General features: G+C 38.8%; 1 protein-coding gene across 1 annotated transcript in view; it reads left to right on the top strand.

Moving 5' to 3' along the window:
* The window catches only part of OPLAH (5-oxoprolinase, ATP-hydrolysing), a 1,902,532-nt gene that overhangs the window by 997,601 nt on the left and 887,368 nt on the right, over positions 1–17,563 (top strand). Inside the window, exon 11 of the mRNA XM_044067415.1 lies at positions 6,268–6,380. Within this exon, the coding sequence (XP_043923350.1) occupies positions 6,268–6,380 (113 nt within the window). The remainder of the gene's footprint in view (positions 1–6,267; positions 6,381–17,563) is intronic.

The raw sequence follows: 17,563 nt of genomic DNA on the forward strand, positions 1-17,563 counted from the left end.
CACTTGATTAAGTTTTAACTATTATTGAATAGTATATTAAAGTATGAATAAATTATATGTTTTTATTTATTAATATTCATGAACCCAGAATGTATTTTGGTTAGCCCATTTAAATGTATTTAAAGTGATTTTATTGGTTAATTAACATTAATTAACGTATTTAAAGGTTCAATGGTTTGGAAAGTATGTATCTGATGAAGTCCAAGTGCAAAGGACGAAAACGCATACTGAATTTGTTTGTGTAAAAGCGTTAATGTTTTATGGATGTTTTTCATTAAATTGAGCAAATTCACGCTTTTGGGTTTCTTGTTTTTGGCTTACTGCACTCCGTTTGGATTTATTGGTACTTTTGAGTGCTTTTCACTTTGGCATTTCTTAGTTTCTTTTCGTGTTTGAGCCAAAAAGAAACCTTTCAGTTTTTGGGTTACTATGAGTTCGGAAGGACAGGAAGAGGTGGGACAATCTAGAAAATTGATTGGCCAACTGACGGAGCTCATAGACCTGCTCACTCCTCTCTGCCATGCCTTACTTCCTAGTCGAAGCAATGGGTGCTTAACAGACAATGGAACCGAAGGGTTTACAGGACATCACCACAAACGTAAAAGGGAGCTTATGGGCGAAAATGGAGACGCTGGCGACCTTTTAGACCCGAATGGGACTTTGTTTAATCCAGTAGTAACACCAAGGATTTTTGAGGCTGGAGTGGAGGGAGACGAGCAGAAAAAGGATTTGTTTGTTGAATTAGGTGCCAGACCTAAAACGCTGAGTTCCATGGTAGCACCTAAAGGTACTGTAAAAACTAACACGAAAACTACCAATGAATAGGTTCATAGATTCATAGATTAGTACTAAGCTAACTGCCCTTGCGAGCCATTTTAAGCCTAGCCAATTATCCCTTGTGAGACTCAAACCCTGCACCTCGTGTTTGTAAGGCAAACACCTTAACCATTAGGCCACCCTCCCAACCAAAATATACATCTTCAGTCTGTTACGCGCTTGCCAGTGGTGAGAATCAAACCCTGCACCTTGCGCTTGAAAGGCATACACCTTAACCACTGTACTATTAGCCTTTCAGGTTATTAGTTAGAATGGTTAAAGAAAGACTTTTATTTTAAAATGGATAAAAATGTTTTTTGTGGGCAAACTAATGGAGATTCATATGTTGTGAAGCTGGATAAGTTAAACAAATTGTTGACTAAATATAGAATCTGTAGTATTGAAAATGCATATTTAAGAGAATGTTTAAATAAGGAAATAGTTCCAAAGGGACTTAGGGTATATAAATACCCAAATAATGTTAAAGTGGGTTCTGAATTTCATGAAAGTCTTTTAAAAGTGTTTAATAATTGTGGATTGGAAATAGTTAAACTTATTATTGAGGAAAATGATAGAAAGCAAGATATTTTGGGTAAGGAAATAGATGAATTAGATACCTGTATTAAGGAAGACCTGATACATGGCATTAAAGAAGAAAGTGACAAATATTTTAAAATGAGAAACGATATTGATACTAAATGCGATGAGGTTATTCAACGTAAAATGGGTAAGCTTAATAGAGATATACAAGAATATGAAAGTAAAACCAGTTACCCAAAACCACCACATTATAAATGGGGTACATATGGTACAGATAATAAATGGAAGAAGAATGAAAATAACAAGATTAATATATGGAATGAAGTGGAATATGATATGGAATTCCCTCCGTTGGTAGAGAAGGAACAGGGTTATTATCAACAGCAAGCAAAGAGAGGAAATTTTCATATGAAGGGGGGGGAGAAGGGGGAGGGGGAGATATTAGATGGTAATACCCCTTTCTCCACAGAAATATATGGTACATATGATGATATTATAGTGGATAATGTCAAAAATACATACCAGGGGTTTTCCATTTACAATTTTAGTAACTTGCTACTTACTAAAGTGCATTTTGGTTTACTTAGTAAAGGGTTAAAATTTATACCCTTTAATAAAGGTGATCTAACTAGGACTTTACTCGACATCACATTATTTGTAAGAGAAATTAATTTGGAAGTTTTAGCCTCTAGAAATAATTTCAAGAAAAATAATAAGATGGATTTGGTATTAGCAAGGAAATCCACCTTTAATCCACCCCTATTACCGCAGTTAAGGAATTTTGAAGCAATATTAGAAAATGAAGTTAGAAAATCACAGGATCAAAATAGAAATAAACATATTTTTAATCTTAGTAAAGATCAAAACGATGTATTGAATGAGTTAAGAAATAACCATCAAGTAAGAATTATGAAACCAGACAAGGGAGGGGGAATAGTTATTATGGATAATATATTGTATGAGGGAAAAATGAATTCAATATTGAGGGATGAAAAGAAATATAAAGTTGTTTCCAGAAATGAAGTGAATGTGGCTTACCAACACATAGATATGATGTTACAAGATTACATGTGTGAAAATGTAATAGACAATAGTATTTTTAAATTTCTATATGTAAGTAAGCCTAGGATAGCAACTATTTTTGGCATTCCCAAAATCCATAAAAACTTGATTGACCCACCCCTTAGGCCTATTGTGTCTGCGGAGGGTTCTAAAACTTTACCATTGGCAAAATATGTGGATTTGAAAACGAAGCACATATGGGTAAACAATAAAACCATCCTAAAAGACTCTTGGGATTTCCTAAAGGAACTTACACCTGATTTGTACAGAGATGAATTATTGTTTATTACTATAGATATAGTAGATTTATTCTCAAGTATCCCACATTGTAAGGGCATGGAAATGTTTGAAGAAAGTGTTTTCCTAGACAAAGTATTGACACAGAATGAAAAAATAGTAACTGTAGCACTCATGGAGACTATATTGAAATATAACTTTCTTTTATTTGATGGGGAATATTTTCAGCAAAAACAAGGTGTCTCCATGGGGGCAGCATGCGCACCTACATATGCTAACATAGTGTTATCAAAATGGGAAGAGAAATTCATTACAAATTCTACATTTCAAAATTGTTGGATATTATATTGAAGATTTTTAGATGACATAGTCATCTTATGGACTGGGGGACAAGAAAAATTTTTTAGAATTTATGGAATACTTAAATAAAACTACTAATTTTTTGAGGTTTACATACAACATCAATACTGATGTGTTACAATATCTTGATGTGGAAGTTTACAAAAGTAATCAAAAATATGAAACCAGGGTGTTTAGAAAAGACACCTATGTTAATTCCTTCCTACATTATGAAAGTGCCCATCCCCTACATTGTAAAAGAAATATAGTAAAGGGGCAATTTGTATGGGGCTCTAGAATGTCTAGTTTATATGTAGATTTTTTAAAGGAATGTAATAAGTTAGAAAAAATATTTCTGGATAGAGGGTACCCCAAAATTTTGTGGAAAAAATAAGAAAGGAAGTAGAAAAAGGTAGGTTGGATAGGTTTAAGCCTATCAAAGGTATGAGGTACAACATTAATATGCAAGAAGAACGTAATAATTGTGATAACACATCAGAGGTGTTTCAAAAAAGCTTGGTGATAGAATATAATTCCTCTAATTGTAATGTGAGGGACATATTGCAGAGAGAGTGGAATAAATTATTGTCACTTACTGATATTGAGGAAATAACAAAGATAAGTCCAAAAGTAATATATAAAAATTCTCAAAGTATAAGGAATATGATGGAAAGGACAGGATTTAATCCAACATTAGTAAGTAATAGAAGGACAGGAACATTTAAATGTGGAAGATGTAATCAATGCCCGTATATAATGAATAAAGGGGAAATTTACTTGGAAAGCAGGAAGAGGTGGATTAGAAGTAGGGGCCTTTATGGTTGTGATACTAGAGGGGTAGTATACCTTGTAATATGCCAAAAATGTCAGTCATTCTATGTAGGTAAAACAGAAAGAGCATTAAGGAAAAGAATATATGAGCATACCTACGACATTAATAAAGCAAAAGAAACTAATGCACTTTATAAACATTCTAGGGGCTGTACGGGATTTATTTTTCATTTTTTTGTACTAGAACAGATTAAGCAGGATATTAGAGGGGGTCCATGGGAAGACATTTTAGAGAGCAAAGAATTATGGTGGCACGTTAACTTAGATGCGGGGAAAAAAACAGGTCTCAATGATTTTTTAACCATATTACCATTGTTGAAATTAAGAGCTAACAAAATATAATGGTAATTATGAATTTTGACACCAGAGGGAGCTATCCACTATGAATTTTTTAAACACAAGTTTTAACACACAAGTTTTTAACATATACATAGTAAGTTATTTAATTATTTATATATATTAAATTATGGTAAGGTATATGTGTATATTTATGTTTTGATTAAGTTTTAACTATTATTGAATAGTATATTAAAGTATGAATAAATTATATGTTTTTATTTATTAATATTCATGAACCCAGAATGTATTTTGGTTAGCCCATTTAAATGTATTTAAAGTGATTTTATTGGTTAATTAACATTAATTAATGTATTTAAAGGTTCAATGGTTTGGAAAGTATGTATCTGATGAAGTCCAAGTGCAAAGGACGAAAACGCATACTGAATTTGTTTGTGTAAAAGCGTTAATGCTTTATGGATGTTTTTCATTAAATTGAGCAAATTCACGCTTTTGGGTTTCTTGTTTTTGGCTTACTGCACTCCGTTTGGATTTATTGGTACTTTTGAGTGCTTTTCACTTTGGCATTTCTTAATCTACCCAAATGTAATGACTGCAACCGTGAAACATGAAGAACATAGTACAGTTGTGTACACTTACCATAAATGTAGATGTTCGAGTATATTCACTGTTGCAGTCCTGGTTACCCTCCCTCCAGCCCCCTTTCTTCTTTTGGCTATACCTTTACTCTCATTTTCTATGCTCCATCCGACGTCATGGAAGAAGGGACAGCAACCAATGCAGGACCCAATACTTTGTTAATCAGGCCAACTGAGGGCTACTGCAAGCAGATAACCCAAATGTAATGACTGCAACAGTGAATACACTTGAACATCTACATTTATGGTAAGTGTACACAACTGTACTTTATCCTCTTTGTGAGATACTTTTGAGGCCTTTCCAGTTGTTACAGATGTCTTGTTAGGTACATCCCGAACAGGGCATTATATTCAGTAACCGGTCTAATGAGTGATGAGTAGAGGGAGACAGTAACATCCTTATTCCTGGATGCAAACCATCCAATGCAATTTGTGATAAGGTGGGCTACATAGAAGGATTTTCTAACCACTTTAGCAATATGGTTGTCGAAGGAGTGGTTACTATCCACCTGAGTCCCTAGGTCTTTTATCACACTCTCTGTGGTAAGTGGGCTACCACCTATGTTTTAATTCATAGGTACTTGGTTTTTCTGAAAGGGGATGACGATGCACTTTTTGGCATTTAGCCTGAGGCCGTGGTTTTGACACCACGTATCTGTATCTGTAAGACCCTTTTGAAGGATATCTACATCAGTAGAGGGTCTCAATTATGGCACCCAGTTTGCAGTCATCTGCGAACTTTGTTAGCCATAGTCCCTCCATGTTTGCCCTTACCTCAGCAAAGTAGATACCGAGCAGGAGGGGTCCCAGGACTGAGCCCTGTGGTACACCACTAGTCACAGGTTTGGAGTCGTAGCTAGCATTTCCTATTCTCACTGAATGAGTTCTATCTGTAAGCCAGTTAGCAACCCATCTTGTAACGTAGGGGTTTATATTTAGGTTGGTGAGTTTTTCAATAATTCCTGAGTGGGGAATGGTATCGAAGGCCTTTGCAAGATCAAGGTATGCTGTGTGAACCATCTTGCCCTCATCTATTGCTTTATTGACCATTTCGAAGAATTCAACCAGATTTAGGAGACAAGACCTCCTCTTTACAAACCCAGACAGGGTGGGGTCAAGGGTTTGTAGGTTCCCAATGTCTTTGTTTATGAGTTCCATGATGATGCGCTCCATGGCCTTGCAGACGAGACTCATCAGACTGATGGGGCGGCAATTCCTGGGGTCAGTGGTGGCACCTCCTTTGTGGAGTGGTATAACTGTTGCCGTGCGCCACTCTGTGGGCACATAGCCTGAGGTGAGGCTGTGGTTAAACATAGTATTAAGGTGAAGGTATTTGGATTCAGTAATTTGATAATAACTGTGTTGTTGTCTATTGAGTAATTCCTTTTGTGGGTGCTGCACTTAAGTGGCCACACCACCACCTAAGCAGGTGTCAGAAATCCAAGTTATTGAATCATACCATCAGATGTTAATAAGCTCATACTAAAATATATTTTCCTTTTTTTAGGCAAAAGGTCATGACACTTCCCAACATATTTTGGCTTGCTTTGGTGGTGCAGGTGGCCAGCACGCATGTGCCATTGCACGGTCATTAGGCATGAAAACAGTCTTCATTCATAAGTAAGTATGCGCACTATGCACTGTCTTTGAGCATTGTTGTACTGTATTTTGTTGGTACTGTCTTCATCTTTTTGTTTAGTCTGCATGTACTAGACAGAAGAGCAATACTTATTCAAAGCAGTATATGTTTAACATCTTTGTATAAAATGCAATATGTGTGTGTGTGTGTGTGTTTGTGTGTGTATATGTATATATATATATATATATATATATATGTGTGTATATATATATATATATATATATATATATATATATATATATATATATATATAAATGTATGCATGTATGTATATATGTGTGTGTATACGTTTGTGTATATATGTCTCTCTATCTATCTATATATATATATATATATATATATATATACACACACACACACACACACACACACACACACACACACACACACACACACACACACACATATATATTCCCACACTTGAATGACTTTAGAATGCAGTGATATGTGGATACAGTTATGCACTAAAGAAATAATTACACTAAAATGAATTAATATAAATTTAGAAATCTCTAATATGTCAGGCTCTTGATTAGCAAGTTGTTTTCATTTCCCCTTGTCACTTAGTAACAGGCCATGTCTTGCCAATCCATGGGCTATTACCATGTAGTGTAAACAATGATATAAGCACCTTAAGCTGATGTTAGTGCTTATGACTTACCCTGCCTTAAAAACTGTATCATGATTAGAGAGTATAGGCTCACTCCCATAGTTGATGTGGTTTTCTCTTCCATGGGTATTTTTTTCAATTAAAATCTGTGGGGGACCAGATGCTTTCATATGTGGTAAGTGCAGACAGCATGCACGTCCCATAACAATAACAGAGTGAAAGATCTGGAAAGTTGTAGGCCTGCGTGTCAGCTATGTTGTTCACAAGTGGGTAGATATCTCTTTGAATAAATATTATTACATTAATTAGCAGATTAGACCATAAGGAGGGCCAGATACATTGAAGACTTCTTTACTGGGGCAGGTTGGAATTGAAGGCAGTAAACACTGAATAAATAAGTAGCATCACTCAGTCTGTATACGAGTGTAGCATGTCCCCATGATTAAAAGTAAGTTATCATAAATGGCATTTAGGACTAATACACCAACACCTGCTTTGTTAGGGAAGAAATGTTGTTTGTTTGGGGCCAGGAGAGTATGTGAACTGCCATACAGTGCTGGGAATTAGCTACTAACAAACTGAGGGACAGACATTAGCACATCATTGCCTGAATTTAGTATTCATGGACATAAAAATCTTAATGGTTCATGTATCCTGTAAAATATGTAAAAGAAATATGAACTGTGAAAATGCATTTGTAAGATGTTCTAACAGAATGTTTGAAAGCTTTAACATTATTCTTAAGTAACTGTATGATGAATGCAGTTTCATAGTAAAGAATTGAATGCTTGCCTGTAATAGCAGTGGTATTCAATTTTTCCCCCTCACAGTCTAGAACTATGAAAAAAAAATAGTTAATTATACATGCAGTTAAAAGGTATATGTGGAATTCTGTTTTTTACTTTCCAGCTAGTCCTTTCTGTTTGTGAGAAAAATGATGTAATTAACTCTGGTTTCTACAGAGAAAATAAGCTAAAGGATTTCTGTGGAGAAAAAAGTGTAATACTTTGAAAAGTTCTGTGGAGATGAAACAAGTGTAGATTGAATCTTGCGTAGAAGACCTTGGTGTTCACATCTGTGTAAGTGCCATCTACTTCTGCATGAACAGTATTTTCGTAACTTATCACATTTTAGTTTCAGTATTCTTTGAAGGTCGTACAAAATTGTTACCACTTGGTTTTGTTGTAATTAGTATATTATCATGTGACATGGCCATTCTTATTCTAAAATATCTAGTTTATACTTAAGATACATCAGTTAACCTATATTTATTAAGTTAAAAATGAGTACCCAAAGTAAGGAGAAACAGGAAGATCAGGAGATAGCCTGGGATGACATGATCGACAAACCACGATGCTTTGCCAGAGATGGCATGCACCTGTCGCCCCTGGGATTCCGGATACTGGCTAAGGCTCTAGCCACCACTATAGTGCCTTTTTTAGGCAAGGTTCAAATGACAAATTCACCACCGTAACAGGTACAAGCAAGAAGAATCTGAGGGTATTGCTACTCAGTGCTAGAAGTCTAAACCTCAAAATGCACTCACTTGAGGCACTCCTTAATATGGAGAACATCGACATCTGTGTAGTGACAAAGACCTGGTTCAAGGCTCCAGAGAGTACCCCTGCATTACCAGGCTATAATTCATACCACACCTTTCGGCCACCTAACCTGGACCAAAACACTAAAGGTGGAGGCGTGTCCATATTCATTAAGGATATCCACACCTCCAGGCTAGTTGCTCAGCATAATGCATCCGAGATTATCCAAGTGCAACTAACTCTGGGCAAGACCGCAATCCAAATTGTAGCTTGCTACAGATCCCCCACCATGCCCCAGGATTCCCACTCCTCATTTCTTGATACAATGGAAAATAGTAGGGTACAACCTAACACCCTAATAATGGGCGATTTCAACTACCCCACCATTAACTGGGAAAACTACACATGTACTAACTCTTGTGCTCAACGCTTTCTGGAATTCATAAATTCCAATGCCTTGGATCAACTTATCCACACCCCCACCAGGGACAGCAATATCCTAGACCTGGTTATTACCAACATGGGCCACCGATGCTCCACACCAGAGGTCAATTCCTCATTGGTCAGATCCGACCACAAGCTAATCACCTTAGACATCCACATCCCTCCCCCACCCCCCATTAGGGAAACCACAGTAAAAAATTTCTCCAAATCCAATTTCACGCTTCTTAAGACAGAAGTGGCAAGCTTCACGACACCCATGCTGACGGACAATGGAGGTATGACTGTTGAATCCTACACAAATGCACTTTATAAGCACTTACACGAGTGCATGGATCGTACAGTCCCTAACAGAACCAAGATGCTATCCTCCAAAAAAAGGAAGCCAATCTGGTGGTCCCCTGCCATATACAAACTCTACAACACAAGAAAGAAACTGTTGCAAAAAAGTGTAAAATCCCATGATTGGAGAAACTCCCTGGTCAGCCTCTGTAAGAAGCTTGAGATCCCTCATGAAATCCTCCAAAGCTAGTTACGAAAACAAAATCACCACTGACTGTAAGGACAACCACAAAGCATTCTATAGCTATGTTAAGAATCTCAATGGCAACACTCAGATCTGCTCTGAGTTACAGCACAATGGCACTAAATATACAGAACCAACTGATATTGCCAACATCCTGGCAGATAGGTTCAGTGCTAATTTTACCCCTTTCTCACCCCCTAAAGGGCCCATCTCTATACTGGAAGAATGCAAAGTTCCTGTAATCACAGCTGCACAGGTAAAAAACACACTATCCAAAGCCAAGAACACAGCATCCATGGGACCTGACAACATCCCAGGCTGTGTTCTACATGAACTACAGAACGAACTGGCACCCCACCTAAGTACCATGTTCAATCATAGCCTCACCTTAGGCTATGTACCCACTGAATGGCGCACAGTGACAGTTATCCCACTCCACAAAAGGGGAGCCACCACGGACCCCGGAAACTACTGCCCCATTAACCTAATGAGCCTGGTCTTCAAGGCTATGGAATGTATCATTATGGAACTTATAAACAATGACATTGGTAATCTCCAAACTCAGGACTCCACCCAGTTCGGGTTTGTAAAAGGCAGATCATGTCTCCTAAACCTGATAGACTTCTTTGAAGCAGTCACCAAAGCCGTAGATGAGGGTAAGGTGGTTCACACAGCCATCCTCCACTCTGGAATTATAGATAAACTCACTAAACTAGGTATAAATCCCTATGTCACAAGATGGGTTGCCAACTGGCTCACTGACAGAACCCACACTGTGAAAGTAGCAGACTACAAATCCAACTTCAGACCAGTGACAAGTGGAGTACCACAGGGTTCAGTCCTGGGTCCTCTTCTGTTTGGTATCTACTTCTCTGAAGTACAGGCTAACACAGAAGGTCTTTGGCTAATGAAGTTCGTATATGACTGCAAACTAGGAGCCATAATCAAAACTCCAAAAGATGTGGACATCCTACAAAAGGGTCTCGCTGAGACAGATGCTTGTTGTCAAAGCCATTGCCTCAAGCTCCATGCCAAAAAGTGCATTGTCATCCCTTTTGGTAAAAACTTTGTACCCATGAACTACCACATAGGTGGTAGTCTTCTTAACACCGAAAGTGTGATAAGAGACCTTGGGACACAGGTGGACAGTAGTCTCTCCTTTGGTAATCACATCGCCACAGTAGTCAGGAAATCCTCCTACGTGGCACACCTCATCACAAAAGGTTTCTCATCCAGGAAAAAAGAGATCATTGTTCCCCTCTACTCGTCACTCATTAGACCCATTATAGAGTACAATGCCCCTTTTGGTATGTACCTCACAAGACATCTACAACAACTGGAAAGGCCGGAGAAATACTTCACAAAGGGGATTACCGGCCTCAAACAGCCCTACACAGACCGTCTCAAAAAACTGCAGCTTTACTCCGTCACATATCGCCTACTCACAGGCGATCTCTGCCTAACACACAAAGCTATGTCAAACCCAGAGCTTTTAGACATGCCCCACTTAAAGAAATCCCAATCCCTACGAGCTACACACTCTAGGGACCTAATCCTTGTCACCACAATAAACAGAACATGCTGGATGGATAGATTCCTGTCCCAGAGACTTCCCATACTCTGGAACAAACTACCTATCTATATCAAACAAAGCTCCTCATTAGCACTCTTCATAAAAAAGCTTGATGATTTGATGGGAAATAGGAAATTCACCCCGGGGATCACTTCTGTGGCTCTGCTCAACAGGGGCACAGGAAAATAATTTTCTTGGATGGCGAAAGCCAGGGTACCTTTTGGCTAAGCTTATATAGGCCCTAGGGCCAATAGCCTAGTACCTACCTACGAACCTAAAAAATATGCACATGGGAAAGAAAAAGAGATTTAATATGGTGTAATATGTATGCAAAGGAGAAAGCAGATGGTGTAATATTTATGCAAAGGAGGAAACAAAATTAATCAATACAAAAAGAGCAGCACCAAAGAAAAGATATTTAAGTAGAAAAGAAGATCAGTAATGGAGAATTTAAAGAAATAGAAACTGAGGTTACGAAGTACCTGCAGAGTAAAGGATTCAGTGTAGAAAATCTAACTCCGAAAACACCACAGCAGGATAGAGCGATGGACTTCCAATTTAAGGAGAAACCAGTGGAATGGAAAGTAACAGGTCAGTTGCCATAAGAAGATATTTTGGAGCCTCCCACAGGAAACCAGTATAAATGTGCACTTCGAGCTGGACAGCAAGGGAAGAAACAGGAAACTGTGGTAACTCTGACACAGTCAGTGTTGAAGAGTGATAGGCCAGTGTGTTCCCGTATGACAGAGCAATGGATGGCACAGGATGCAACTGAAGAGAATGTGGCACAGGATGATGCTGTAGAACTTTGTACAGAATGCCCGCAGGAAATGGAGAACAAAAAATGTGCCTCAGCTTAGAAGAAAATGAGCTAAGAGAAGAGTTGCTTGATTTATAGAGGTAGACATATTAACATCAGTGAAAGAAATAGATTGCAGAAGGTCAATAAAACCCCAAAAGTCAGAAGTTTCAAACCAAATGAACACAGTAATTAGGAATGTCCATAGAGATCCATGCGATATAACAGAAGTGTTGCTCTCCTACTTTTGACACAATAGAAAAGTCTTTGTGGGTTCTGTTCAGGCAGCTTTATTTTATACAAACACATCACGATAAAAGTTTACTGACTTTAGCTCAAGTAACATATATAGTAAAACAAAACGTGGAAAACACAGACCATAAAACTAATAACTACAAAAAAGGAAAAAAATGGTCTGGACACGCCGAAAAGCTATAAGTAATTTATTCCACAATGAATACAAGCGCTTTCACCCTGCCATAGTGCTGGGCTTTTACAAGTAAAAACCAAGTTTTTACTTGAAAAAGCCCAGCACTCTGAGTGAAAGCTGTATTCATTGGAATAAATTACTTTCGGCGTGTCCAGACAATTTTTTCCTAACTTATATATAAACTAACTGCTGGATTCATACATGCCTACTCACTGGCCGCACTCTCAAAATGGCACTAGGAATGGCATGTGCCTGGCGTTTATACATGCATGCCATGTCTTTGACGTGCTTCACAGCACACAGCACATGCACTCTGATCTACATCCTCCCTCTTGAAACCATAAAACCTGCTGTGTTATGAATCTGTTTGACATGCAGATATCATACAGTTTTCTATTATGCATTTACACAACATAAGATACATATATACACAGTTAAGTCCATGTTGCTGCATATTTCACACTGGGCCTGGATACATCCATATCGTGTGACATAAAACTGGGAATTGGACTTAACAGGAGCTGTCTCTGTAAAATGTTCGATCTTAGAATTGTCTGCAACATCTTCAAGAATGGAATCAGATGTAGGAACACACACTGGAATGGAAACAAAATTTGGTTGACTCTGAGAGCTAGAGTCTGTGTCATTAAAACAATGTTGTGATGATGATTCTGGTACAGGAAGTAAATGCCTGCGATTTCTCCTGTACTTCATACCCTCAGATTCTACAAGGTAGGGTCTCGTCTCACCACATATACCTGTAACCTGACCAATCCTGTGAAAACTTTTGCCATTTGTAATCTCACTGTTTTTCCTTCCCGCAACGGATGAAGAAATCTGCTCAATTTATCATAACTAGACTTCTGGATCGAACGCTTCTTGACTAGTTGAGCATTTATGGTACTGTTGTTCTTAGCTTTAGACCTCAGTAAACTGGAACTAATAGGTAGCATTGTTCTGGTTTGCCTGGAAAGAAGTCTTTGAGCAGGTGAGCCAAGAATATCATCAAAGGGTATGTTTCTGAGGTTAAGTCAATTCAGAAAGTTGGTATTGTCATGCTTTGACCTTTCACGTAATTGCTTTGCACTCTGCACTGCACGTTCAACTATACCATTTGGCTGAGGATATTCAGGACTACTAGTGACATGTACAAAGTCCCATTCTTTTGGAAATTTCTGAAACAACTAGCTAGTAAATTGAGTACCATTGTCAGAAAGAACTTTGTGTAGACTACAATGAACTGAGAAATTACATCTCAACATAGTAATAACAGCAGTCAATGTTAGGTTAGGTAGTAGATCAATCTCAAACCAATTTGAATAAGAGTCTACCAAAACCAAGTAGTGTTGTTTGTTCTTGTCAAAGATATCAATTGCAACGAATGACCAAAGTAGTTCAGGAACTGGACTTAGCTGAAGTTCTCTTTGCAAATGTTGTCTAGTACTATTGCGTACTGAACAAGAAGAAAGTACTTCATCAACGTCTTTTGGTAATGAAGGCAAAAACACTAATTCTCTCACTCTTCTCTTAGTGGATGTGGATCCTGGGTGACCACAATGCAAAATCTGGATATACTCTTGTTGTAAGGAAGCAGGAACAACAATTTTAGGACCTTTGAAAATAATGCCATCTTCCATCAACAATTCATCTGTGTAAGGAAAATAGGTTTGCACTTCAGGTGGTACACTATATTGCTTTGACGGCTATCCAACATTAATGTAATGAGCTTCTGCAAAATTAGATCAGTCTCAGTGTGATCTCTGAACTCAAGTCTAGTAGTGGAAAAATTACGCACTGACATCACATCAAAGTCAAAATTCTCTGTGTCAAGCTGTTCTGTGGTATTTCTGGGCAATCTGGATAAGGTGTCAACCAAATAGAGCAATTTGCCTTTCGTGTAGACCATTTTGAAATTGTAATTTTGCAATTTGAGCATCATTCTTTGTAATCTCATTGGAATGGAATGCATAGACTTCTTAAAAATTTAAAAAATTTAAACTAGAGGTTGGCGGCCAGCTTCAGTCTGAGTAACTCAACCATAAATATAATCATGAAACTTTGAACATGCAAATACTATTGCCAAAAGCTCCTTCTCAGTTTGAGCATACTACATCTCAGATTCGGTAAATGATCTAGATGCATAGGCTACTGGTCTGCCCTCTTGAAGTATAACTGCGTCAAGACCAAATTTTGAAGCATCACAGGAAAGAGTAATTGGTTTCTTCACATCTCACCGATACCGCCCCCCCTGCAAAGGTATCCACCATGAAAAACTTCTCCAAAGCTCATTTTGGACCCTTAAAAACAGAGGTGGCTTACTTCACGGCACCCATGCCAGTGGAAGATAGATGCATGACTGTCGAATCATGCACCAATGCACTGTACGAACACATACAAAAAAGGAAGACAGTCTGGTGATCACCTGCCATTAATAAACTCTACAACAGAAGGAAGAAACTGTTGCAGAAAAAGGTGAAGTCCCAAGACTGTAAAAATTCCCTTATTAGCCTCAACAAAAAGTTGAGATCCCTTATCAAAACCTCCAAAGCCAGCTATGAAGGCAGAATTGTGGCAGACACTAAAAACAACCACAAAGCCTACTATAGTTATATCAAGGATCTCCATGGCAATACCCATAATTGCTCTGAGCTACTGCACAATGGTACCTCCTATACTGAGCCAACAGATATTTGCCATCATATTGGCCTACAGATTCGGTGCCAACTTTACCCCCCCCAAAAGACCAATCTCAATATTGGAAGAATGCTAGGCACCCAACATTACTGCAGCACAGGTTAAAGCTGCATTATCTAAGGTCAAGAATACAGCCTCCATGGGACCTGACAGTATCCCTAGCTGTGTTGTACATGAATTACAAAGTGAACTGGCACCACATCTTTGTGCTCTGTTCACTCACAGTCTTACCTCAGGCTTTGTACCTACCAAATGCCGCACTGCTACAGTCATCCCTCTCCATAAAGGAGGAATAACTACAGACCTTGGAAATTATCGCCCCATTAGCCTGACGACTCTGATATGTTAGGGTATGGAGCGCATCATCATGGACCTAATTAACAAGGATGTAGGGAATCTCAAAACTCTATATCCCACGCAATTTGTTTTTGTGAAAGGTAGATCATGCCAGCTCAACCTGGTCGACTTCTTTGAGTCAGCCACCAGAGCAGTGGATGAAGGTAAGGCAGTTCATACAGCCTACCTCATTCTGGCCAAGCCCTTTGATACCATTCTTCACTCAGGAATTATTGATAAACTCGGCAGACTAGACATCAACCCCTATATCGTTAGGTGGGTTGCAAATTGGCTCACAGGTAAAACCCACAGTGTGAAAGTAGTGGACTCCAAGTCAGACTGCTGACCAGTCATGAGTGGAGTCCTACAGTGATTGGTCCTGGGTCCTGTCCTGTTTGGCATCTACTTCTCAGAAGTCCAGGCCAACACCAAGGGACTCTGGCTGACCAAATTCACAGACAACTGCAATCTGGGAGCCATTATTAGCTCCCCAAGTGATACAGACATCCTACAGAAAGGCCTCACTGAGACCAATGACTGGTGTCGAAACCATGGCCTTAAGCTTAATGCCAAAAAATGCATAATCATCCCCTTTGGGAAAAACTCAGTTCCCACTAATTATCGCATCGATGGTAGCCCACTGAACACTGAAGGAGTTATAAGAGATATGGGGACACAGATTGACAGCAACCTCTCCTTCGACCACCACATTGCTACTGTGGTCAGAAAGTCCTTCTATGTGGTACATCTCATTACCAAGGGTTTTGCATCCAGGAAGAAAAAGGTCATAATTTCTCTCTACTTTTCACTCATTAGACCAAACATAGAGTATAATGCCTCATTTAGCATGTACCTCACTAGACACCTTCAGCAGTTGGAGAGGCCACAAAAGTACCTCACGAAGAGGATCCTAGGCCTTAAACACATGTCCTACATGGATAGACAAAAAAACTCCAGCTATTCTCTGTCTCATATCGTCTACTAAGAGGCGATCTCTGCTTGACTTACAAAGCCATGTCTGACCCAGCTCCGTTAGAAATGCTACATCTAAAGAAATCCCAATCCCTCCGCACCACATGCTCCAGAGACCTCATCCTCATTACCACAATCAACAGAACATGCTGGAGGGACAGGTTCATAACCCAGAGACTGACAATGCTATGGAATAGACTTCCCATACATGTCAAGCAGAGCACCTTACTGGCCCTCTTCAAGCAAAGTCTTATTGAGTGGATGGGTAATAGAAAGTTCACCCCGGGGATCATTCCATTGGCTCTATTTGATAGAGGTACTGGGAACTAATGACGGACGGTACAATGCCAGGGGACTTCTATGGGCTAGGCTTGTTAAGCCCCAGGGCCATTAGCATAGTACACACCTATGAACCTGTGAAACTTCAGTTTGAATTTCTTCACCTCTGTAAGGAACAAGTCTTGCACTACCAGCTACATTGAGTTATTCATTAGTTCTCACTTTAGCATATGTGTCTACTGATATAACATTACTCTTTAACCAGTGTCTGCTTTAAGCTCTGTGGATTTTCCATTAATCCGGACAGTACAAAACACTTCGCTCCTTGTTAATTAATTCACTGCATCAGCACTTTCATCAAGCACTGATACACCATTTACATAGAAAGCTGACTGCTTTGGCTCTACTTGATCAACTTGCTTTTTGTGTGTGACCTTTCTTTACGACCATGTGAAGCTTACTTGATTTGCAAAACGTTTGGAAATGGTTCCATTTTTTACACTTATGACATTGCTGACCAAATGCTAAGCACTTCTCTCTTTTAGACATATGATTTGCACCACAGTTGTGACAGTTAACAGTAAAGCTGGACTTAGGTTTTGCTGATTCATGCTTGTACTGCACTGAGCTGGAGCAAGCTCCCTTTTTAGAATTTGTTGGAAAGCTGTGTGTCTTCCCTGGAAACCCAGGTGCCACGTGCTTGAGCCTGCTTTTGTTTGCCATTTGTTGCATGCTGTCTACATTTGCTCTGGAGCCAACTGAAACCATGCTCTTGTCACTTGCAAGCATACTTGTATGTTTTTCTGTCATCTCATGGATTTGACAAATCTCTGTGGCTTTGCTCAACGTTAAATCACTGTCACAAAGTAAAATCTTTCTCACAGCAGCACTGTTAATACCACACACAAGCCTGTCCTTTATCAACTCATCTTTTAAGTCACCAAACCGACGCATCTTAGCTCT

The sequence above is a fragment of the Protopterus annectens genome, chromosome 3.part1, assembly GCF_019279795.1.
Source record: "Protopterus annectens isolate FY-2018-M chromosome 3.part1, PAN1.0, whole genome shotgun sequence".
Classification (NCBI taxonomy): domain Eukaryota; kingdom Metazoa; phylum Chordata; order Ceratodontiformes; family Protopteridae; genus Protopterus; species Protopterus annectens.